We start from the raw sequence: 24485 nt of genomic DNA, 5'->3' as shown, positions 1-24485 counted from the left end.
GCTAAAAAATGCTTTAGAACATATAACTGCACTGCACAAGGGAAAATAAGATGTAGAAATATTTCCTTGTAATAAACCCTGTTAATGGCTGTATCAAACAGCACTTGCACCCCAATAACAAGAACGGTTTGCTGGAATTACAGAGCTGTATATTGGCAATTTGGATCCGCAGTCAGTGCAGCAAGGTGTAATAGGATTGTTCCTATTACTCAGGCTGTAAACTCCCCTACCGAACCCTGTTCTGCTTCAATACTGTGGAATAATTCCTCCCTATCCTTTCCCAGAACTTTATATACAGCAAAATAAATGTTTTAAAGTCTTTTCTACCACTGTCCCTAGTGCCTGCTAACGTCTTTCCCTGCACTAAGTACACTGGAAAATAGCTGAATCCAAGATGGCTGAGGCTTTTTATAGGGTTGTGACATCGCAGGGCTGTCTGGCTGCTGATTGGCTGCATGCATGGCATTGTGGGTGATCCCTTGCTCCCAGAGTTCCTTGCTCCATGACCAAACACATGCAGAAAATGTGATTTGTTACCACAAAGCGTGAGGAAATTCGGATTTGGTGCGAATCAAATTTTTCCTGAAATTCAGATCGAATTCCACTTTGTCAACTTCGATTCAGTCATCTCTAACCAACTAAACAGTGCAGTCTTCATTAGTTAAATGAAAGGCAACTGCGGGCTAATTGGCCGCGTGTTCTTGACCGCAGCATGGTCGTGTTGCCTGATGAGCATCTGCCTTATCTCTGCCTGATGGGTGCAAAGAGGAGCCACAAGGGAATAGAGAATATGATAATACTTTTATTAGTTATTTATTTTAAACCACCATTGTTTAACTGAACGCGCCCTTACGAGGGGTCAAGGGTGACTGTACCGTCAGTGGATTGGAAAAATTATTTTGGAAGAAGAGCAGATATGCCACAGGTATCAATAGCATTGAGTACTGTGTCCATAAGGGTATATAAAAATTGTCATTTATATCATTTGTATTGCTCCTTTATAGGTGTTATGCCATGATTTACCGGTATGTAAAAAAAAAAAAGAAAATCAGAAATCATATAGTATATGACAATCCCTTTCTAACAAAGCTAGAACCATTCATTGCTCCAATTGATCTCCTACATTTATTTCAGGCTGGCACCCCAGGGGGTGGGTTCTTTCTTAGAGGGCATGTCATGTCTGCTGCAGCTCTGTCCCTGTAAGGGGCTGTTCACATCTCCGTTTTGCTGTGCGGAAAATGGATACATTTGTAAACTGAAAAAATGTATATAAACATGTTACTTGATGTACCCATAGACTATAATTGGGCAAAAGAAGTTCAAAAGTGCATAGTCATAGCCATTGTGCATAGTCATTGTTTACATTTCTATACGTTTTGCAGGATAGTAATGTTCTAGTATACCATGCTTTTCTGTTCTGCAAAAAAAAAAGCTAAAAAAGGTATGCGCTTTTTGTTTTACATTGTAGTGAATGAAAGACAGATGGAAACGTAAAACAATACATTTCCATCTGTTAAACATTTCAGTTTTTTTTAGATTATGTCTTAAAATCTTTATTTAAAAAAGAAAGGTTTCACAAACATACGTTTTCTGTTAATGTTAAAAAAAACTGAGAAAAAAACTCAAACATATTGAAACATATGCATATCTAAGTACAAAATTGCATAATTTTCTTTACTTTTTTTTACTGTAAGTTTAAAGAGGACCTTTCATGGTTTGTAGTAAGTGAGATAAATATCCTTCCTGGCTGTGACGCTCTGCGCTGAGATTGGACAGCGCCCACAGAGAAAGACTGCGTCTCCTCCCCATTGCTCCGATGCTCAGTATTAGGATACTGAGGGCGAAATTTGCGCGGGGCCATAACGGGGCGCAGGAGCGCTATTTAAAAAAAAAAACAGGCAGGGTGGCACCCCGCACTTACAGATATTTATCTCACTTACTACAAACCCATGAAGGGTCCTCTTTAAATGTATTCGCTTGACGTACAGGAAAAATGAGATGTAGATCCAGGTCGTGAAGGATGGAACTGAGCACATCTCGCCACCTCAACAATGTTTCTGAGGTGGACGGAGAAATAAAGTTAAAATCAAACAGCAGGTGGCGCTATACAGATACATTTTATTAAATTACTCAGTGGCTATACAACATTTTTTAATTATATGCAATTCGAGATGAGGGAATCAATTCATTACACTGTCTTTTTAGGGACCACTATACGTCTATATTCGGAAAATTTGTATATACATTTGCATTCAATAGAACAGTGTATCTGTAATTGTAGTGTTATTAACACTAAGACCACACTGTGCCTTGTCCACTATTATGTGCCTCTGACATCGGGTTTAGTCTTGATTGCTTGGTTTTTGGTAAATTGTACTGCTGATACGTGGTGCTTTTGCAGTTGACTCATTGGTCTCCTCCCTTGATATTGCCTCCAGTTTTTTGTATGCAATTTTTTTTTATATATATATATTATTATAATGTATATGTCTATTTTTTTTTACAAATACATCAGACAAAGCCCTACATTTCAAGTGTAATGCTAAATTTCTTTAATACCTATGACTTGTGAAAATTGGTTGCGGCGTTCCAAAGAAAATTTACTTTTGTTCTTTATGCAAAGGGCGTAGCCTCTCTGTACACCTCAGCTCCTCAGTTTTCCAGTGGCTACCTCTTTTAATGCATTAAAGCCCTCATTTGCATAAGGCCTGGGCTACATTGCAACTTTTTGTAGTCCACAAGATTGCATTTAACTCAATTCATTCATTTGTACTGCAGCTGTGGTTCAATAGTTAAAATCAATCAGTCGTGCTACAAAACTTCGCAGTGTAGCCCTAGCCTAAGGCTCATGCACACAAACGTATTTTCTTTCTGTGGCCATTCTGTTTTTTGCGGACCGTATGCGGAACTATTCATTTCAATGGGTCCTCAAAAAAAACAGAAGTTACTCTGCATGCATTCCGTTGCTATTATTGTCTGCATTACGGACAAGGATAGTACTGTTATATTGGAGGCCAGCTGTTCCGTTCCGCAAAATATGGAATGCATGCGGACGTCATCTGTAATTTTTGCAGACCGCAAAATACATATGGTGGTGTGTACGAGCCCTAAGGAATCAAGGTATTTTTTTTCTCTGAAATGCCACAACCAATTTTCATAAGACCGGTATCATTTTAATCAGCAATATTAACCCTTCCAGGTAGTATACCTGGTTTAATAGGCTTGATCCTGCTGACATATTTTCTTTAACCCCATCAGGACCCTGCCATTTTTCACCTTAAGGACCAGGCCATTTTTTGCAAATCTGACGTGCCACTTTATGTGATGATAACTTTAAAACGTTTTTACTTATCCAAGCCATTCTGAGACAGTTTTCTCGTCACATATTGTACTTCATGACAGTGGTAAATTTGAGTTAAAATATTTCATTTTTATTTATAAAAAAATACAAAATTTACCAAAAATTTTCTTAATTTGCAATTTTCAAAATTTAGATTTCTCTGCTTTTAAAACAGATAGTGATACCTCCTAAAATAGTCATTACTTTACATTTTTCATATGTCTACTTCATGTTTGGATCATTTTGTAAATAACATTTTCTTTTTTGGGACGTTAGAAGGCTTAGAAGTTTAGGAGCAAAGACCTTTTTTAGAAGATTTCCAAAACCCACTTTTTAAGGACAAGTTCAGGTCTTAAGTCCCTTTATGAGGCTTACATAATAGAAACCACCCATAAATGGCCGCATTTTAGAAACTACACCCCTCAAGGTATTCAAAACTGATTTTACAAACTTTCTTAAACCTTTAGGTGTTCCACAATAATTAAAGGAAAATGTAGATGAAATTTCAGAATTTGTAACGGTCGCGTACACACACACACACAGGGGGGAGGGAAGTGACCACTGCGCTCCACCCTTACCCCTGGCCCTGCCTACTTGCCTCGCGAGTCCTAATGACAGGGGACAACTGGACGGCAATCCCTAACTTGGAGTAAGTGCAGGGATGACAGACAGACAAACAACAGGACGTGAACGGACCGAGTCAATACCAGGAAAGCTGCAAAGTACAAATGGAGCAAGCAGAGAATTGTCAGGAGAAGCCGGGGTCATAAATACCAGGAGAGCAGAGAAGTACAAGAGGAGTCCAAAGAGAGTAGTCAGGTGGGAGCCGAGGTCACAATACCAGGACGGATGCGCAGTACAGGAGGATCAGGCAAAAGGGTGGTCAAGGAACAGGATCAGGTAAGTATTCAGCAGTCCAACAAATACCAGGAACCTAGAAATTAACAGGCAACCTGTAGCCAGCAGGCTGCCTGTATTTATAGTGGGGAGTGAGGGTCATGTGACATGGCCAGCGTCACATGACCGACAGACCAACCAGTCGAGCACCGAGTGATCAGCTCGGCGCTCAAGGCAGACTTAGGAGCAAGGAGCCACCCAGCTAGTAAAGCCGCCCTGGGAATGAGGTCAAACACAGAACCTCATTCCAAAAGCTAAGCAACAGTTCTGCGGGCAATGGGGGACCGAGTGCACCTTCGGAACCCCGTGACAGTACCCCCCCTTTTACGAGGGGCCACCGGACCCAAGACTTCAGGCGATGGCTTTTCAGGGTGTTCTAAATGAAATTTACGAACAAGTCTAGGAGCATGAACCTCCCTGGCAGGTACCCAAGATCTCTCTTCAGGTCCATACCCCTTCCAGTGAATCAGGTACTGCAAGGAATTACGCACCTTCCTGACATCCACCACATACTCGACAGCATCATTAACAAGAACTGGCGGAGGCGAGGCTTTTGATGGTACTACCTGTTCAAAATATTTTTTAAGCAGAGATTTATGGAACACATTATGAATGTGGAATGACTCAGGCAGCTCCAACCTAAAAGATACCGGGTTAATCACTTCCGTGATCTTATATGGTCCAATAAAACGAGGAGCAAATTTTTTAGAAGTTACCTTGAGAGATAGATTCTTGGAGGACAACCATACTTTATCCCCAACCTGAAAGTTTACCCCCCTTGAACGTCTCCTATCGGCCTTGAGTTTTTGAGAACATTGAGCCTTTTCTAGGTTCGATTGAACCCGGGCCCAAACTGTGCACAGTTCGGAGGAGAGTTTATCAGCTTCAGGGTTAGAGGAGGAGACGGACGACCCAGAATGAAAACGGGGATGAAAACCATGGTTACAAAAGAAAGGGGAGACCCCAGCAGAAGAATTGACACGGTTATTCAGAGCAAATTCAGCCAACGGAAGGAATTTGACCCATAATTGCTGGTCATCAGCAACATACAACCTCAGGAATTGTTCCACAGACTGATTAAGGCATTCAGTCTGCCCATTACTCTCAGGATGGTAGGCGGAAGAAAAAGACAACGAAATTTTACATCTTTGACAGAAGGCCCTCCAGAATTTGGACACAAACTGCACACCCCTGTCCGAAACAATATTTTCCGGAATACCATGCAATCGAACAATTTCTTTCACAAAAATAGACGCCAGGGTTTTGGCATTCGGGAGTTTAGACAGGGGAATGAAATGGACCATCTTGCTAAACCTATCCACCACTACCCACACTACAGTCTTACCCTCCGCCAGCGGTAGGTCAGTTATAAAGTCCATCGAGATATGGGACCAGGGTCTACTGGGAATGGGTAGGGGTCGTAGGTTACCAGCAGGGTGAGTCCTAGGTGTCTTGGACCTGGCACAAACCTCACAGGCTGACACAGAGGACTTGACATCCCTAGTTAGAGTGGGCCACCAATAAGATCTAGAAACCAGATCCTTAGTGCCCTCAACACCCGGATGTCCACAAAAGGCAGAATCGTGACACTCACCCAACAGCTGGAGACGAAATTGTACGGGAACAAACAACTTATCTGTTGGGGTGGATACCGGTGCCAGATGTTGTTCCGACCTAATGCGAGCCGAGATATCCTGGGTAAGAGCTGCTAAGAAGATTTTTGCTGGTAGGATGGATTCAGGTGGTACCTCAGTAGGTTGAAAAGCCTGGAAGCTCCGAGATAATGCGTCCGCCTTCACATTTTTACTTCCCGGCCTGAACGTGATGGAAAAATCAAAACGAGTAAAAAACAGAGCCCATCTGGCTTGACGGGGATTCAACCTCTTAGCAGACTCGAGAAACATAAGGTTTTTATGGTCAGTGACAACAGTTACACAATGCCTTGCCCCCTCCAGAAAATGCCTCCACTCCTCAAATGCCCATTTAATGGCCAGCAGCTCCCTATTCCCTATGTCGTAGTTTCTCTCCGTGGGAGAGAATTTCCTGGAGAAGAAGGCACATGGTCTCAGATTAGTGAGGCTGGCAGGACCTTGTGAAAGGACTGCTCCTGCGCCGTCCTCGGACGCATCCACCTCCACAATAAAAGGTTTCTCCTGATCAGGCTGGATCAGAATGGGAGCGCTACTGAATGCCTTTTTTAATTTTTCAAATTAAGAAATGGCCTCAGTAGACCAATTCTCCAAATCCGCCCCTTTCTTAGTAAGGTCGGTCAACGGTTTAGCAATTACGGAAAAATTCATAATAAATTTACGATAGTAATTGGCGAAACCTAAGAACCGTTGTAAGGCCTTTAAGGATGAAGGTCTTACCCATTCCTTAATTGCTAGTACCTTACCAGGATCCATCTTGAAGGCGTGAGGAGTCAGAACATGCCCTAGAAACAGAATCTCCTGCACACCAAAGACACATTTCTCTTGTTTAGCGGATAGCTGATTTTCCCTCAACACCTCTAATACTTGTCTAACATGAGACACATGGGATTCGAGGTCAGGAGAGAATATCAAAATGTCGTCAAGATAGACAATAACAAATTTACCTAAGAATTCCCTAAGAATGTCATTCATTAAGTTTTGGAACACAGCTGGGGCATTGCTGAGTCCAAAAGGCATCACCTGATATTCAAAGTGTCCAACCGGAGTATTGAACGCCGTCTTACATTCGTCTCCCTCCTTGATTCGGATTAGATTGTATGCCCCTTTCAGGTCAATTTTGGAAAACCAGGTTGCCCCCAGGACCTGGTTAAATAAATCCGGAATCAATGGGAGGGAGTATCTATTCTGGACAGTGATTTTATTTATTCTCCGGTAATCGATACATGGCCAAAGACCACCATCTTTTTTCTTAACGAAGAAAAACTCCGCCCCCATAGGAGAGACAGAAGGTCTAATATGCCCTTTACCAAGGCTCTCCTTAATATAATCTTCCATGGCCTTGCGTTCGGGCATAGAAAGATTATAAATTCGTCCTTTAGGAAACTTGGCCCCCTCTACTAGCTCTATGGTACAATCATAAGGTCTATGGGGGGGTAGAACCTCTGGGGTTGGTGATGAGAATACATCAGAATATTCTCTAACAACAGAGGGTAAAGTATCAGACTTTACTGAGACCCCAGCCTGTACCACGGACAGGCACGAGTCACACTTAGGCCCCCCATCTCACCAACTCCCCATTGGACCAATCTATAGTGGGGTTATGTAGTCGGAGCCAAGGCAACCCTAGTACCACCTCAGCAGGTAGGTTCTCCAGGACTAGAAGCGAACATCTCTCTGAGTGGCACACACCCACGGTTAGAGAAATCTCCGAGGTACATAAACTCACCGTACCACCAATAAGAGGAGTAGCATCAATAGCCATGACATGGATAGGAGTTGGTAAGGCACACATAGGAATACCCAATCTAACAGCATACTCAGAGTCAATAAAGCTAGCCGCTGAGCCAGAATCAATAAAGGCCTTACCCGCCCATTTATCTACTCCCAGAGAAATCGTAATGGGTACCGAAAGCTTACATTTAGAAAATTCAGGGTGTACCTGGTCTTTAGGTTGCCTTGCCTTAGGAGACTTGACAGAGAGGACCTTCTTAGGACACTGGTTGATCCAATGGTCAGAATCTCCACAGTAAAAGCATTCTCCACGTCTGCGGCGAAGATTCCCTCGGGTCATGCCAACCTGCATGGGTTCCTCGGTGGAGACCTCAGCATTGTCTCTGGGATAGGCCTCTGGCTGGACCACCATCTGGGAAGAGAACTGTTGTTCCTGTCGTCTCTCTCTAACCCGTCGGTCAAGTCGGACAACAAGGGTCATCATCTCCTCTAAGGTCTCTGGAAGTTGATAACTGACCAGAAGATCCTTTAATTTATCAGACAGACCTGACCTGAACTGACTCTTCAGGGCTGGTTCGTTCCATCCTGAGGGGACACACCACCTTCTGAATTGGGTGCAATAATCCTCCGCTGGTAAATTGCCCTGAACCAGTGCCTTTAGAGCCGTCTCGGCTACTAGAGCCCTGTCTGGTTCATCATAGAGGGTACCTAGGGCCTGAAAGAACCCCTCCACAGAATATAAACAACTGGCGCCAGCAGGTAAAGAGAACGCCCAGTCCTGGGGATCACCCTGTAATCGGGAAATGATAATGCCCACGCGTTGACTCTCGGGGCCAGAGGACACGGGGCGCAAACGGAAGTAAAGTTTGCAACTCTCCTTAAAAGAGAGAAACTTCTTCCGGTCTCCAGAAAAGGTTTCTGGGAGCTTAATCTGGGGCTCAAAATGCGGACTGGAGGCCTGAGGAGTGGAAGAGCCTTGCCCTAACTCAAAAGAGCTGAGTTTTTCCCCTAACTCCTGCACCATCTGCGTCAGATTAGAGACATAGTCAGTCAGGGTCACCAGAGGATTCATAATACAGTGGTTATTGGGCCTGTTAATCTGTAACGGTCGCGTACACACACACACAGGGGGGAGGGAAGTGACCACTGCGCTCCACCCTTACCCCTGCCTACTTGCCTCGCGAGTCCTAATGACAGGTGACAACTGGACGGCAATCCCTAACTTGGAGTAAGTGCAGGGATGACAGACAGACAAACAACAGGACGTGAACGGACGGAGTCAATACCAGGAAAGCTGCAAAGTACAAATGGAGCAAGCAGAGAATTGTCAGGAGAAGCCGGGGTCATAAATACCAGGAGAGCAGAGAAGTACAAGAGGAGTCCAAAGAGAGTAGTCAGGTGGGAGCCGAGGTCACAATACCAGGACGGATGCGCAGTACAGGAGGATCAGGCAAAAGGATGGTCAAGGAACAGGATCAGGTAAGTATTCAGCAGTCCAACAAATACCAGGAACCTAGAAATTAACAGGCAACCTGTAGCCAGCAGGCTGCCTGTATTTATAGTGGGGAGTGAGGGTCATGTGACGTGGCCAGCGTCACATGACCGACAGACCAACCAGTCGAGCACCGAGTGATCAGCTCGGCGCTCAAGGCAGACTTAGGAGCAAGGAGCCACCCAGCTAGTAAAGCCGCCCTGGGAATGAGGTCAAACACAGAACCTCATTCCAAAAGCTAAGCAACAGTTCTGCGGGCAATGGGGGACCGAGTGCACCTTCGGAACCCCGTGACAGAATTTCCCTTTTTTGACAGATTTTCCATTTTAATCCATTTTTTTTATGCTAACAAAGCAAGGGTTAACAGCCAAACAAAACTCAATATTTATTGCCCTGATTGTGTAGTTTACAGAAACACCCAATATGTGGTCTTAAACTGCTGTACGGGCACACGGCAGGGCGTAGAAGGAAAGGAACGCCATATGGTTTTTGGAAGGCAGATTATACTGGGATAATTTTAAAGGGAACCTGTCACCTCCCAAAACCATCCCAAGCCGCCATCAGTACCTGCATGTAGCCCACAGTGTGTTTCTGATTATGCCTTTCTTGCTTGCTTCAAAGAGACCTTGCCCTGCGCGATTTAGAGCAGGGCAAGGGAGCGCATCGGAGCATGAGATGCTCCGATGCTAGCCTCAGGAAGGCTGCCTGGGTGAAAATAAGGGTATGTCCGGATTCAGCTCTGAACCCGGACAACCCCTTTAAAAGCAGAGAAATTAAAATGCATGGATTTTTCATAATGAAAAACAAAATATATTGACCAAAGTTTGCCTCTAACATAAAGTACAATGTATCACAAAAAACTATCTCAGAATGGCTTGAATAAGTAAAAGCGTTCCAAAGTTATTACCACATATAGTGACACATGTCAGATTTGAAAAATGGGGCTGTGTCCTCAAGGTCAAAACATGCTTTGTGTTTAAGGGATTAAAAAAAAACGATCACCAAAAATACAGTGCAATCTGCAAGCAGCATGTTATAGAGCAGGAGGAGTCAAGAAGGCGGTCATATAGTTTATGGGAAAAGTTTCAGTAAATCTTGTAATTTATACTTTTATATCTCTGCTTTTTTTAATCTCAGTTCTACACAGAGGAGGTGTTATCAGTGATTGATAGCATTCTACTGTATGTGAAAGTGTGTATACATAGGCGGTCTTACGTATAGTAGAGCAGAGGTTTACATGTACATATACAAATTACATGTTTTACTGAATCTTGTCCCACAAAGCTGTATATCAATCTGCTTAGCTCCTCCTGATCTATAACATGTTGATCACAGATCGCATTGCATTTTGTGGTGACAGATCCTTAAATGGTTCCTCTGCCTTATTTCCCGTAGAAATTCCAGTTGGAATTTAGCTATCAAGGTTTCTGTAGATAAGAATGATTTTCCCTAGAGCTATTTTTCCTATATAAGACACAAAGTCTGTTAAAGGGATTCTGTCACCTCTTTTTACCCTATAGAGATGCAGACATGCAGGCCACTAGCATGTCCGCAATATACCTGTCCCATATCTCTGAGTGGTTTTATTGAGTGTAAAAAATGATTGTATATATATGTAAATCAGCCTGGTAAGGAGCCCAAGGGGCTGTACTAACCTTCTTGGAGCCCAGCCATGCCCCCCTGTGAGGGAGCCCAGCACCGCATGTACCCACGAATCTCCTCCTTCCTCACGAAGTCAGATCGCCGTAATCTCGCAGTGCGCGTGCTCGCACATGTGCAGTTCCTTCCCTGAAGCTGATACAAACACAGGGAAGGAACACTATGCCGGCACTGCGCATGCACGGGCTTGCACATCGCGAGATTACGGCGATCTGACTTTGTGAGCAAGGAGGAGATTCGTGGCTACACGCAGTGCTGGGCTCCTTCACAGGGGGGCCTCCAGAACGGTTAGTACAGCCCCTTGGGCTCCTTACCAGGCTGATTTACATATATATACAATCATTTTTTACACTCAATAAAACCAATCAGAGATATGGGACAGGTATATTGTGGACATGCTAGTGGCTATCTATCCGTGCATGTCCGCATCTCTATAGGGTAAAAAGAGGTGACAGAATCCCTTTAAAGGGTTTTTCAGGGAATTATTTAAGATGGCCGCCAGCAACCTGTCCTAGAATGTGGTTGCCTCCACTTGCAGAGCTGCCTAGGGGGTGAGAGGATGGTGCTTCACTACACTGGTTTACAATAGATGGTAATGATGCAATCCTGTCTACAATATCCTATCATGGCTGAGCAGCCTGATGGGGACGCTCACCAATGTTTAGTATATGCAAGTGCCAGAGTGTAGTGTGTAGTGACATTGTGACCCTTACCCCACTAGGGAGCTCCGCAAGTGGAGGCAACCAGTTCTGCTCAAATTCTAAAACAGGTTGCTGGTGGCCACTTTAAATAATTCCTGAAGAACCCCTTTAACAGAGTAAACAGACTTTGTGCCTCATATAGAAAAAGTAGCTCTGGGAAATTTTTTCTTTTTACCCACAGCACCTTGATAGCTAAAGTCCAGTTGGTTGATATGGAGTCCTTTGTGTTTATGGGAATAAAGAATGGATTACTTTGGCTTGGACATGCATATGTAAATTTAGATTTACATGTAATTACAAATAAAAGAAAATTTCATTAAGTGGTGATGATGTCAGATGCTTTTTAACTGTATTACGATTTCTGATGTATAATATTTAGTATAGTACTGGTAGCTGTGTAAGGTATGGGTTTAATTTGCTCTGCCTATCTGTATATCAGTATACTCCTCTTTTGCAATGAGCAATTATTATAAGATATATGGTACAGAATTATTTCACATATAGGAATTCTATTAAACAGTAAAATTTCTTGAACTTAGCATCAATGAGAGAGAAACGGTGCAGTGATGATAAAATATTCTGGACTATGCAGTATATATTGTTAACAAATATGGTTAAAATCTTCTACTATTACTATGTTTTGTTATGAAATGGGTTCTCAAATCATCACCTTCCTGTCTCTTAGTCTTTTGCTTCGGGCCCATGTTGCATAATCATTGTGTGCTTGAAACAGGTGCCCATTTATCATACATTCTGCATAATTGGGCATCAGTTTAAAGGAATGTAACTCTAGAGATTCAACTATAACATCATAGTTCCCAACTGTCTCGAATTGTAGTGACTGTCTAACGTCCGCTCTCCTCAGCCAGATCCCGCGCGTGCGCACTAGGTATAACCTGATGCGCCCGTGCGGACTCCTAGCAGCAGCCTCGTTAAGCGAAGTGCGCATGCGCCGGCCAGCGCACTTCGCTCGAACCTGCCTTGACCGCCCTATTACAGCCATCCAACCTCCTACAGCTAGGTCTACCTAGTGCGCACGCGCGGGATCTGGCTGAGGAGAGCGGACGTTAGAGAGGCGGCGATGAACTGAGGTAGGCGGCTCTAATGAAAGGGAGGGCGGCGATTTCAATTCAGAAGGCGGTGCTGGGCACCAAAACGAGATGGCTGCAGCCGGGCACCCTGCATCGTGTCCCCTTGGACACATTTCTGACGTAAATGACAGGTTATATAAACCTATTTTATATGATTATAGAGCCACGGGCGCATTTGATAAGGTCACTTTAGGATTCAGTGTATTAGTAGGGACATCGCCATATGTTTAGGTTATATGCCTAAATTCTGATGACAGAATTCCTTTAAAGTATTTCTTGGAAATCTGCTGAAGAACTGTAGATAAATTTTACCAGTTATGGGGTTTTCCATGTTATCATTCAGTTTTTTGCTATACAATTTATAGAGGGCCTGCAGAACTGCCTAACACCCTAAAACAAAAACAAAAAAAATAAGTATAAGTTTTAATTAAATGTAATGTTCAAGCCTAGTAATTTCCTTTTTACGTATTGTACATTTACACCAGAGAAGTAATTATCTGACTTTCTAATCTGTAAAGGTCAGAGTTCTCATTCAGTCAAGTGTCTTATTCATGTTTGTATTTCTGTGTTCTGTCAGTTGGTGAACACAATGCTTTAATTCATTAGGAGACACCATTGAGAGGAGTATAGCACATTAAAGTGTGTGGAGCATCTGGTTTGAAATCACAGTTTCACGCTACATCAGAAGAAGCTGAAGTATTATTTGTCTGCTTGTATTGTAGACTTCACTTTTACTCGATTGAATATAGCGTGATCCTTCAAGATACAATGGCCTCAGGATACAATATTTTCAACATAGAATGGTCTTTTCTGGGCCATTGTAAGTTGAAACCAGACTTAAAATACAATGCCTCAGACTCAGATCTAACCAATTGACATGGCCATTTCAGTAGTAATACACCTTTATTGGTTGTCTCCTCTACATGTTCTGTACTGCCCCCTGTCTGTGCTAGGATAAACAGCTCCTTTGGATACCAGTTGAGTGGCAACTCCATTTTATTCTTCTAGTAAATGTATGTACTATGCAAGACCCTGAATAAGCTCCTGTCCTCCTCTTAGAAAGTAGTGTAGAGCTTCTAGCATCTAGTCCTGTGTGTATGCTTTACCTCTTTTGGTTATATGCTTATTTTTCTTAAAACTTCACTTTTTTTCTTATTTTGGGATGACATTTTTGGCATTCAGAATCAGTTACTGGTTTTCCATAGAGTTACATACTTACAATGGTTGTCCCAGAACCAAGTAATATTGTAACTTGAGGGACACTGTATTTACTTTACACATGTCCAGTAGATGATGGCAATGGTGGAATATTCTGAGCCTTTGGAAATTAACTACTAGAACTGTTATACTATATTCTGAGCCTTGGTTTAAAGGGGTCTTCTGGGATTTTTAATTAATGGCTCGTCTTCTGGATAGAGCATAAATGTATGATTGGTGGGTTTGAACTTCTACCCCCTTCCCCTCCAGCAGAACGTGCAGAAGTGTCTGGTACTGCTGCTCAAATGATTCAAATGAACAGAATTATATAGTAGTACAAGGCAGTACTCAAGGATAGGCCATCAACTAGAAATGCCAGAAACACCTTTAACATTTTGCATTTGGTAGTATCAGTGTTATAGGTGATAGTATTATAACATATTTACAATAATTTTAGCGATGAGCAAACTTCTTCAATTTCTTTTTGAGTCTGATTTGTCGAATTATTTTAAACATTTGATTAACCTCCAATTCTACATGCATTCTACATGAATCAAAAATGCTCCTATTGTCCTGAAAACTGGTATATGACATTTTGAGGTCTCCTAGGATGCAGATTTTTTATTATCTCAATTTTTTATTTTATTTTTTACCAATTTTTGCTAAATCTTTCTCTCTAACCCCTTCATTTAAGCTTTTTAAATTATTCTTAATGGTAGCAGAATGCCTGTCCTTATTTATACACACACACAAGTGTTAATTGTCAGAAGAAACAATGGCTTGTTCTGAGGTTAAACAAGTCTGGAAACCTCTCCCTTTTATTTGGGAGCAAGCAGCAGTACAATGTGGATGTGGAAAGGGTAAATTGTGTAGGTGTGATAACTGGCAGCAATAGTAGTGCCAGCAGAAGTAGCACAACATGACATTAGAGATGTGTGCGACTGTGTTGGAGTGGTAGTAGTAGTAGTGGCGGTTGTAATAATAGTGGCAGTAGGAGTAATGGAAGTGGCAGCAGGGGGATTAGCAAAAGGGAGTAGCAGAAGTGGCAGCAGCAGTTATACAGTACAGAACTTGATTATAGGCAGTGGCAAATTAGGGTCCTGTCAGCAATGGCAGATATAGTCATTGGCCTTAGCCAGAGGTGTGTGAAAATCTTCTCAGGTCCATGCCACATTCGTTTTGACAAAATTGATGTTTTATACACTGGTGGAGGACAAGTTTGTCCGTTTGGGTGTGATGATGCCAACTGCTGCTCTGAAAACCCTCTGGCTAATCAAGACAATATAGAGAAAGTAAACTGGGCCAGTTCCAGTCACTCTTCCAATCTAGCTGCCCAGAAGTTCATGGGTTCAGGGAACATGGTATGAGCCAGAAAAAGTCTACAGTCCAAGTAAGACTGTACCTGGTTTACCTGGTTGTTCAGGTGGTACGTCTCCTTTTGCTGATTTGTGTCAGTCTGGCGAGGCACATGAAAAAACTGTTCCATCATGTTGATGATACTAAACTAACTGCTGCTGCTGAGACTTCTACTGCTTGTGGTAGCAGACACAGTGAGAGCTGGGGGTAAAAAGGGGCCTCCCAGTCAAATACATGGGTGGCAGGCATCTGCTTGCAGAAAGCTGCTGCAAGCTGCATACACATTGAGGGTCATTTACGAAAAGATATACGATACATTTGTGGTGTATATCTGGCGCAGATTCTGTCGCATGCCATGTTGTGGCAGAATCTGCGACTTTTTCCCTGCTCACTGCAGGTCTTAAAAAGGAGGCAGAGAACATACCAGCATGCCTGTCTCATTCATCCCTTTCTATGCCTGGTTTAGGCATACCGACGCCTGTACCTAGACGTCATCTCAGCCACCTGATCACATCTATATCAATAAACTGAGTAGTTTCTTAAATAATCTACCCAGTTTTTTATATGAACATAGGCTGGATAAGGTGCTTTATACTGTATATATATATATATATATATATATATATATATATATGTAGTGCAGTAAGTCTGTGTTATGTGCCACTTGTGTAAGGGGGTGGGAGAATTTACTCAGGGGCTTGCCAGGGGATTCACCTGTACTCCTGTGGACCAGTCCAAGTATGAACTGGCATGTAAATGCTTTTATTGCAGCACAGTACGCATTCACTAATGATACACACTATGTTTTTTACAAATAAAGGGCAATTGCTCAGTGTTTGCAGCAGAATGTATGCTATTGGAGTGGCAGGGTGTTCATACAGAAAATATGAGTTGCTTGGAGAATATTTTGTAATGAAGAACCTGCCCACAAGCTGTATGAAACAAATGAGACAGTTACTAGTTCCCCTATGCTTTCTTTGATAAAACTTTAAAATCTACTCAATTATCTCTCCAGTTCTCTCCCGATAGTGCCCCTATTGTGTCTCCAGGGGCAGATTGGTCATAGACCCTAGAAATTTCCTGGTGAGCCGATGCCCCAGGGGGCCACCTAAGTCCTCCTCTCTGCCGCTGACCAGGTACATAATGAGCTATAGGGTAATTAACGCAGTGAGAATCAGGTACTCATGTACCCAATCAGAGACTGCACATGCCCTTTTAAATTCAAGCCCCCTGCTCCATAGAAAACTGGAGGAGGACAGACGATGTTAGCTATTGATGACCAACACAGAGGGCCTGCTTTGCCTGCTTTTGAGGCAATATTTGTGATACACTGTGTTATTTGGTGCTGCTGGGATGGTATTTTGCACTATGGCATTGTTGGCCCCGCCTACTTGTGTTGCCTTCTGTTAACTTAGACCGGTCTACAAAATGGGGCCACTTTTCTTTTTTTTTCCAGGGCCACTTTAAGTTCCCAGTCTGCCCCGTGTGTCTCTGTGGTGTCCCTAGTAACTAATTTGTGTGTATAAGGCCTCTTGCACACGGCCGTTTTTTTCCCCCGTTTACTGGCCGTTTTTTGCGTCCCGTATACGGTCCGTATACGGAACAATTCATTTCAATGGTTCCGCAAAAAAAAACGGAATGTACTCCGTATGCATTCCGTTTCCGTATTTCCGTTTTTCCGTTCCGTTTTAACATAGAACATGTCCTATTATTGCCCGCAAATCACAGTCCGTGGCTCCATTGAAGTCAATGGGTCCGCAAAAAAACGGAACACATACGGAAATGCATCCGTATGTCTTCCGTTTCCGTTCCGTTTTTTGCTGAACCATCTATTGAAAATGTTATGCCCAGCCCAATTTTATCTATGTAATTACTGTATACTGTATATGCCATACGGAAAAACGGAACAGAAACGGAAACACAACGGAAACAAAAAACGGAAACAACGGATCCGTGAAAAAGGATTGCAAAAACACTGAAAAAGCCATACTGGTCGTGTGCAATAGGCCTAATTGTGTTCTGGCAGACAATTCCCATCACATTCACAGCAGAGAACAGAATGGCAAGCCCAACTCCTCCCCCCCCCCCCCCCCCCCCCACACACACAATTCCTCCCAGTGTCATGTGATCCTTCATTTTCTTCCTCCCTCTTGTTTTCCCCACCAATTTTCACAGTAAAAATGGTGCTGGGCACTGTTTTGACACAATTCGTCCGAAGGGAATCGCTAAAAATTCTGATTTGTTTGGCGGATTAATTTTTGTGAAATTTGTAACTAATTCCAATTGGTTTAGAATTTTTAATCTGTATAATAATATATTTAAAAAAACAACAACTGGTATTTGTTTCAGAGATTATGTTAAAACATTTAAAAAAATTCTTGTTGTATCCCATTAAAATCTCATATCTCTTTTCATGCATGTACAACTTTAATGATTTCCATTGTGACCCAAGAAGATTTTAGTTACTTCTCCACCAATGATGTGTTTTTTATACGAGTTTTTTAAATTATGTTTCATAGTTATTGATTCAGCTAGCAGCATTCATGATTGTCAGGTAAGGATTAAAAAAGAGGGATAGACCCTTTGGTTGACCAGAAAAATTATCCCAACAAAAGCAAATATGGCCTGTGGGATACCAGAAACATTACCCCCTCAGTAGCTAATATGTCAAACGGGAACTAGCTGTTTGACTACTAATTTAGCTCCTAGAAACTGAAGCAAGAAAAGATCTGGAGCACAATGAGTTCAGTTTGAGAAACACAAGAGGGTTTCGGAGTACAGTCAATGTGTAATCTTTGACAGATGAATGTGTTAGGTTCTTTGCAAAGTTAAAATACCAATTTATATTTTCTCTGTGCTGTTCTATTTTAGGAGACCATCATCAGGGAGTGAAAAATCAAACCCTTCAAAAAGACACAGAGATCGACTAAATGCAGAATTAGATCGACTGGCCAGCTTGCTGCCGTTGCCTCCTGAAATTATTACAAAGCTGGATAAACTTTCCATACTTCGTCTTAGTGTCAGTTACTTACGCGTGAAAAGTTTCTTCCAAGGTAGGTTGTGGTTGTAGACAGTTTTTCTAATGTTATTAGTGGATCCTATCATATCTCGTCTAGAAGTGATATGTTAAACTTTATTCTTTGCAACTTTTATCCAATTTCACTGTAAAATAGCAAAGTTCAAAATCTTCATTGCATGGGATTGCATTACACACTGGACTGGCGTGTAAACGGTCCGATATTGTTGCTGAGCTTTTAAAGTCTGTGGGGTGATTTGTGACAGACAAAAGTATAAAAAAAAAAAAAGGAGTAACACGTATAGTTTTAATTCCAGCACACATGAAATAAAATAAAAAAAATATCAATACAAATAATTTTTATTGAACCTTTCTCACACATGCAGCATAAACTAAGGTGCTGATTGCTGCTTTACTACCTGTCTGGAGGTTTGCAGCACAAAACCCCTAATAAGGTCCTCCCAGTACAGGACAAAGCCCTAATAAGGTCCCTCCCAGTACAGGACAAAGCCCTAATAAGGTCCCCTCCCAGCACAGGACAAATCCCTAATAAAGTTGCTATAATAATGCGACAAAAAAAGCTATATCTCCCCCTATTATAGCTATACAAACAAGCATTATGACAAAATATGAATCAATGTCATTCAAATATTGATGAAGTATAAAAATATATGTCTATAATAAAGAAATTTATAATGTGGCATCGAAGTTGCAGAAACAAGCTTAGACACGTCCCTATAAAATGCAATGTTCAGAAGAATTTAGAAAGTGGAATTAACACCCAATCATAGTCCCGTGAACACATCAGTAGAGCTATGAAGACTATTGATGTCTGCCTTTGTACACGTGTGTAGCACCCTGCCCTGTTTACTTTGCTGTGCCTGCTTTCTTCTATATTTAAATTGAGAGGGGATAGGGCTGTGTGTGCAGGCAGGTGATTGGCTGTTTGGCTGCAGAAAGCTGCTTTACTTCCTGTTTGAGAAGGAGAGATCCTGTTTTTGGATTAAACTTATTTAGAAGGTGAAAGGAGAGACACATTCCAGGAAACACCACTAAATTCAAAACTAAACCTGATGATTTGCATAGGACACATTGTACATGCAAGGCGTGTTCTAGTTTAGTTATATAAAACATATGTTTAAAAACATCTTGTGTTTCAATTGTTTTTCCATGCCATTTGTTTTACAAATGTTTTTTTTGTGGCAAGAATTTTTCGTGGCATTTCTGAAGTCTTCTTAAGAAAAAATGGCAGATATGTACACCATATTAAAATCATTCGCATTTAAAAAATCATCATTTTCTCCAAAAATGCAAAAATAAATGCTGTATATGTAGACTTTGTGGTGGTAGTGTTTTTAAAAACAAAAACAAAAAAAACCTGCAAAAAACCCCACAAAATACCAAAACACATAAAAATTCTGTATGTGTAAATGCTCTATCTACAGATCTCTATCCTGTAAGCAGATTTGTTTTGTGCTGTATGCACAATGAATAAAGATAGTACCATATCAAATATTTAGTGCAAAAATAGTTTGATGGGACAAGTTTCAGAATGAGTTTTTCTTGGATTGACACAGTCTCTGTAATGGGAGGCTAATGCTTTTCTGAAGAACTGACATACTGCACAAAATCTGCTTTGGATTTATGTGTTAGCTCATGTTATTTACTATGTTTTGCAATGAGCAAATAATGATTTTAATAATGGAAAATACAGTGTTGTAGTGAGTAATTGATTTTGATATGTTTTGTATACCATTTGTAATAGTATGGTACCATTTTCCTGGGAAGAAACTGCAATGGTTTGTTTCCTCATCTGTGCCAGACAGATGCATAATGTGTACAAAGAATTCGACATGGTTTCCTTGCACTAAAATAGTAGACAATGGGAGTCATTTACAATGGGCCTACGCCAGTTTTCTGGCGCTGAAATGTTGGCGTAAATGATATTAAAATCTATGCCAGCTATGAGCTGGAGTCACTTTTGAATCCAGGCCCACAGATTAATAGAGGATGCACTAAATTTATGACAAGACTGCATCGGCCTTGATAAATGACCCCAATATTTTAGAGCATAGTGTGAACTTTGCCTTACTTTCTATTTTCAATACCATTTGTGTTGCATATAGAAGTACACAACCTGCAAAGGAGCCACAGACAAAAGCCAAAATGGTATAAAGGCACAATCCATATAAAGAAAATAATTATAAGTAGATGTTCTAATGTAACTCCTTATGTTTGAACATAACAATATATACCATTTTTGCTCATGGACAAAATGTATTCTGACAAATATGAGATATAATCTCATTGGCTCTATGTCCAATGCTGTCCAATGATACTGGAGATGAGTTTTTGACTCATCTCTAGTAACTTATAACTTCTTTTTCTATGTAATCCTGTAATAGCCTAGTTTCCCAGAGGCATTATGTCCCTTTCACACGTCCATGTCTGTGATGACATCCATGACCATATGGTCAGTGGATCATACGTGAAGATGTCCCATGTGTCTGTTTTTTACCCTCGTGTGTCATCCCGAGCATCTCCTACCAATGGCCCATAATAATCACTGACAGAACACGATTGCCATCCATGTTTGGTGTCAGTGGTTTTCAATGACCTATAGACTGTAATGAATGTGGTATGGTCCGGATCACAGACCAAAGTAGTGCGTGCCTCTGTGGCTTTTTCACTGGAAAATCACTGATGTGTAAATAAACACATTAAAGTCAAGGGTATGTCTGCTGTCCATGGAGAACATAGACAACCCACGTTCATTATTCACTGACGTGAAAGAGGCTTTAGGAAGATAGACCCCAGCTGCATGACATGCTGATGGTTTAGCAGTTCCCTAAGCAAGAAACAGTTTCCCTTTATAGGAAATCTTAATCCAAATCTGCATTTTTTTGGCTGGACAGTTTGATGATCGATATTACAATATGTAGAAAATAACACATTTCTTTCCATGAGCCTGCTGCATCAAAAAGAATAGGAAGAGTGAGCTCAATGGAATACAAAGATCAGGTTCCGTACCCTATTTTTTTCCTTAGGCTGGTCCAGCCACAGTCTTATATAAAGCTAGGTCTTTGTAGCTCTCACCAAAACAGAAAATCAGTTTGTAGGCTCAACTTAGGAAACAACAAAAAGATACGTTATGTTATATTTCAGTCCGCTCTCATTACCACACAGTTTTATAGTATTTGTTTTTCATGCATGTCTTTTTTTCTGGTACCTTTAAAATTATCAGAAATTATTTTCAATGCTTTATCGGCATAGCATTAGTTTATTAATTTTATGTTCTGTTCATGAAATAATTCTCAATTGCAGGTTTGCAGACATATACCATTCCAGCTGTATGTTTTTGAAAATAAGAAGGACAATTCTTATCACAATTTCTGCAGCTCATCCCAGATGTGCATCTTGATTGTATGATATTCATCCCTGACCTAACAATGAAGCTCATCCCGCAAAAGTTTAAAGGGATTATCCCATGACTAATGTAAAAAAATGAAAATCAGACATCATATAGTACATAACTATCTCTTTCTAACAAAGCTAGAACCAGCCCTGTACCTCACATGGATCCAGAGATTTACTTATTCATTGCTCTGCTAGATTTATATCAAGCTGACAGATCAAGGGGAGTGCCTTCTCTGCTGCAGCTAAGGGGGCATGTCCATGCTCTCTCTATCGCAACTCAGGGGCCGGCTGGAAGAATGAAACTGAGCATGTGCGGCCATCTCAGTGAGCCGGACAAAGAAATAAGAAAAAAACAAACAGCAGGTGGAGCTATACAAATGCATTTTATTGAATAACTCAGTGGCTATGCTAAATTGTTAATTACATGCATTTAGACAACTATGGTTTGAAAACTGTAGAATATTTTTGTGGGACAACCCCTTTAAGGGTATCACTCATAAAGAAAAACGTAAAAAACAAATCTAAAAATTTTACATTATTTGGGTCCCCCCCCCCCTATGTTACTATGTATTGTTGAAAAAATCCTAAAATATTGTAGTTTTCACACTGGCTGTTAGGTTTTGTTCAGAAGTTATTTCAGTATCTTCACAGGCAGATCTAGTCCATACATCTGAATGGGGTTGTTTCTGCAGCATGTGCACACATTTTTGCAAAACCCCTTCAGATGAATAGAACAGTCGCAGGCCTTTTCTGAAACCCACTTGCTGCATGTGAACATACCTTACAGTAAAAGGTGACACTTCTATTATAACACTGGAGGCAGGTATCACAGGCACACCCATTATGACAAAATAGTGATAGGTACAGCTCACCTCTTCCCCTCTCTCTGCACAAATCATGCACACAACACTTAACATAGGAGTCAATAGGCTGTCTTCTGACAAGTTTCTTATGTCTAGGTGCCTGCTGGAAAGAAGAAGAAGAAAAAAAAACGTTCAGATGAGATGACATACTGCCCACATAACTGCCCATATAATCATGTAAAAACACACACAAAAAAGTGTCAGTAGATTTGTTTTATTAAACAAAATAGAGCTGAGACATTCCCTTTAACTTCTGTAAGTTGAGATCTGGTGACTGTGCTGGCTGTCTCATCCAAGACATTAGACTGGCTCCATATCTCTTCACCAAATATTTTTACTTAATGGAGTTGTCTCACTTCAGCAAATAGCATTATCATGTAGGGAAAGTCAATAGGAGGCACTTACTAATGTATTGTGATTGTCCATATTGCCTCCTTTGCTGGCTGGATTCATTTTTCCATCACATTATTCACTGCTTGTTTCCATGGTTACGACCACCCTGCAATCCATCAGCAATGGCTGTTCTTGCATACTGTAGGAAAAAGCAACAGCCTATGTGAGCTCCACAGTTCTGGCCACCAAAAAGGCCAGTACTTTTTTCCTGTAGGCGTGTAAGCGCGGCCACCGCTGATGGATTGCAAGGTGGCCATAACCATGAAAACAAGCATTGTATAATGCGATGGAAAAATGAATCCAGGCAGTAAAGGAAGCAATATGGACAATAACAATATATTAGTAAGTGGCTTGTATTAACTTTCTCTATATGATAAATCACAGTACAGACTATAACCCCGTTAGAGGGAAATATAAATCATGATGGTCTAGTGAAGTTAAATATAGTCACAGAAAACCATCCTTTAAAACTTATCCTTTATTCATATGTCTAAATAAAAAACACATTAGATACCCCAATTAGGCAAAATTATCTAACATAACACAAAACAAAAAAATTCCTATTGTAAGAGACACTCCTCGCAGTAGTGGGTGACAAAATGGCAGGGTCTCGTGTGGTAAACGATGCTCGGGTGACCCTATCTTCGTTCTGCCCTGCCTAGAACGGAAATGGCCTCCCGATAGGGGCGATCCTGTGTCAGGAACCTCCTGGAAGCCCTAGGCTTGGCCCTGATCGGGAAGTGTAGAACAAGGCACAGTTGGCTCATCTGACTTTAACAGTAACACAAATGGAAAAGATAGGTGCATATCAACTCCCATCGACAAGGGATGAATCAATCCTGTTTCAGTGCTTCCAGTCCCCCTCTGGTATCTATTTCTTGGGCCCAGCAGGAAATGACTTCTCAGCCAATCACTGGTGGCCCACTTTCTGTGTGTTGAGAGGGTCCAGGAAGTAGTAACTGGCATGGGACTGGGAGGCATGGGGACTGGGCACAGTGGGGGTAGTAAGGTGAGTATCAATTATTTTATCATTTTACACTGATCTAAGCCCATTTTTAAAAGGTTTTCACTGGCTGACAATCCCTTTAATAGTATGCTTTGTACTTAGATTGTAGCTTTGCTGCATGTGGAATTCTGTACCAATCATTTGCGGACCACAGGTTTAGATAAAATCACTAACTTTCTGATCATATTATTCTTTGCACTATGTAAATCTCTGCCCTAACCTGAATGAAAGCATACAAACCCCAAAAAAGTATGCACAAGTATAGCACAGAGAAGAAATAGCAACATATATAACCACACTTAAGTGACCCAGGAGATTAAGTAATGTCAATTATAAACAAAATATATGTCAATATCTTTATTCTACACAAAACACAACACAATATCTAGCATATTTAAAACATATATAACTAGTATCAGAGGAGGAGGCCTATCTCCATTGTAGCAAAGGTATTATATCAGAACATGAAAAATATAATGTATGATAAGTTAGCGACAAGTCAATCATTAATTAATTAGAGCCCTTTACATTCTGTATTAGGCTACTTTTCCCATTTGCGGTAGCCTTTTTCTGGCAGGCTGTTCCAACGGGGAACAGCCTGCTGGATCTGTGCAACCGCAAGTCCACCGTGCCGTGGCCCTATTCACTATAATGGGTCGGGCCGCAGCATGGCA

The 24485-nt window shown here is 41.4% G+C and overlaps 1 protein-coding gene across 1 annotated transcript in view; it reads left to right on the top strand.

The window, feature by feature from the left end:
- The window catches only part of AHRR (aryl-hydrocarbon receptor repressor), a 462245-nt gene that overhangs the window by 20406 nt on the left and 417354 nt on the right, over window positions 1–24485 (top strand). The window contains exon 3 of the mRNA XM_040432935.1: window positions 17988–18169. Within this exon, the coding sequence (XP_040288869.1) occupies window positions 17988–18169 (182 nt within the window). The remainder of the gene's footprint in view (window positions 1–17987; window positions 18170–24485) is intronic.

Source organism: Bufo bufo, chromosome 5 (assembly GCF_905171765.1).
Source record: "Bufo bufo chromosome 5, aBufBuf1.1, whole genome shotgun sequence".
In the NCBI taxonomy this organism is placed as follows: Eukaryota; Metazoa; Chordata; class Amphibia; order Anura; family Bufonidae; genus Bufo; species Bufo bufo.
The sequence above is the reverse complement of the archived record's forward strand: the minus strand, read 5'-3'. Positions and strand labels throughout refer to the sequence as shown.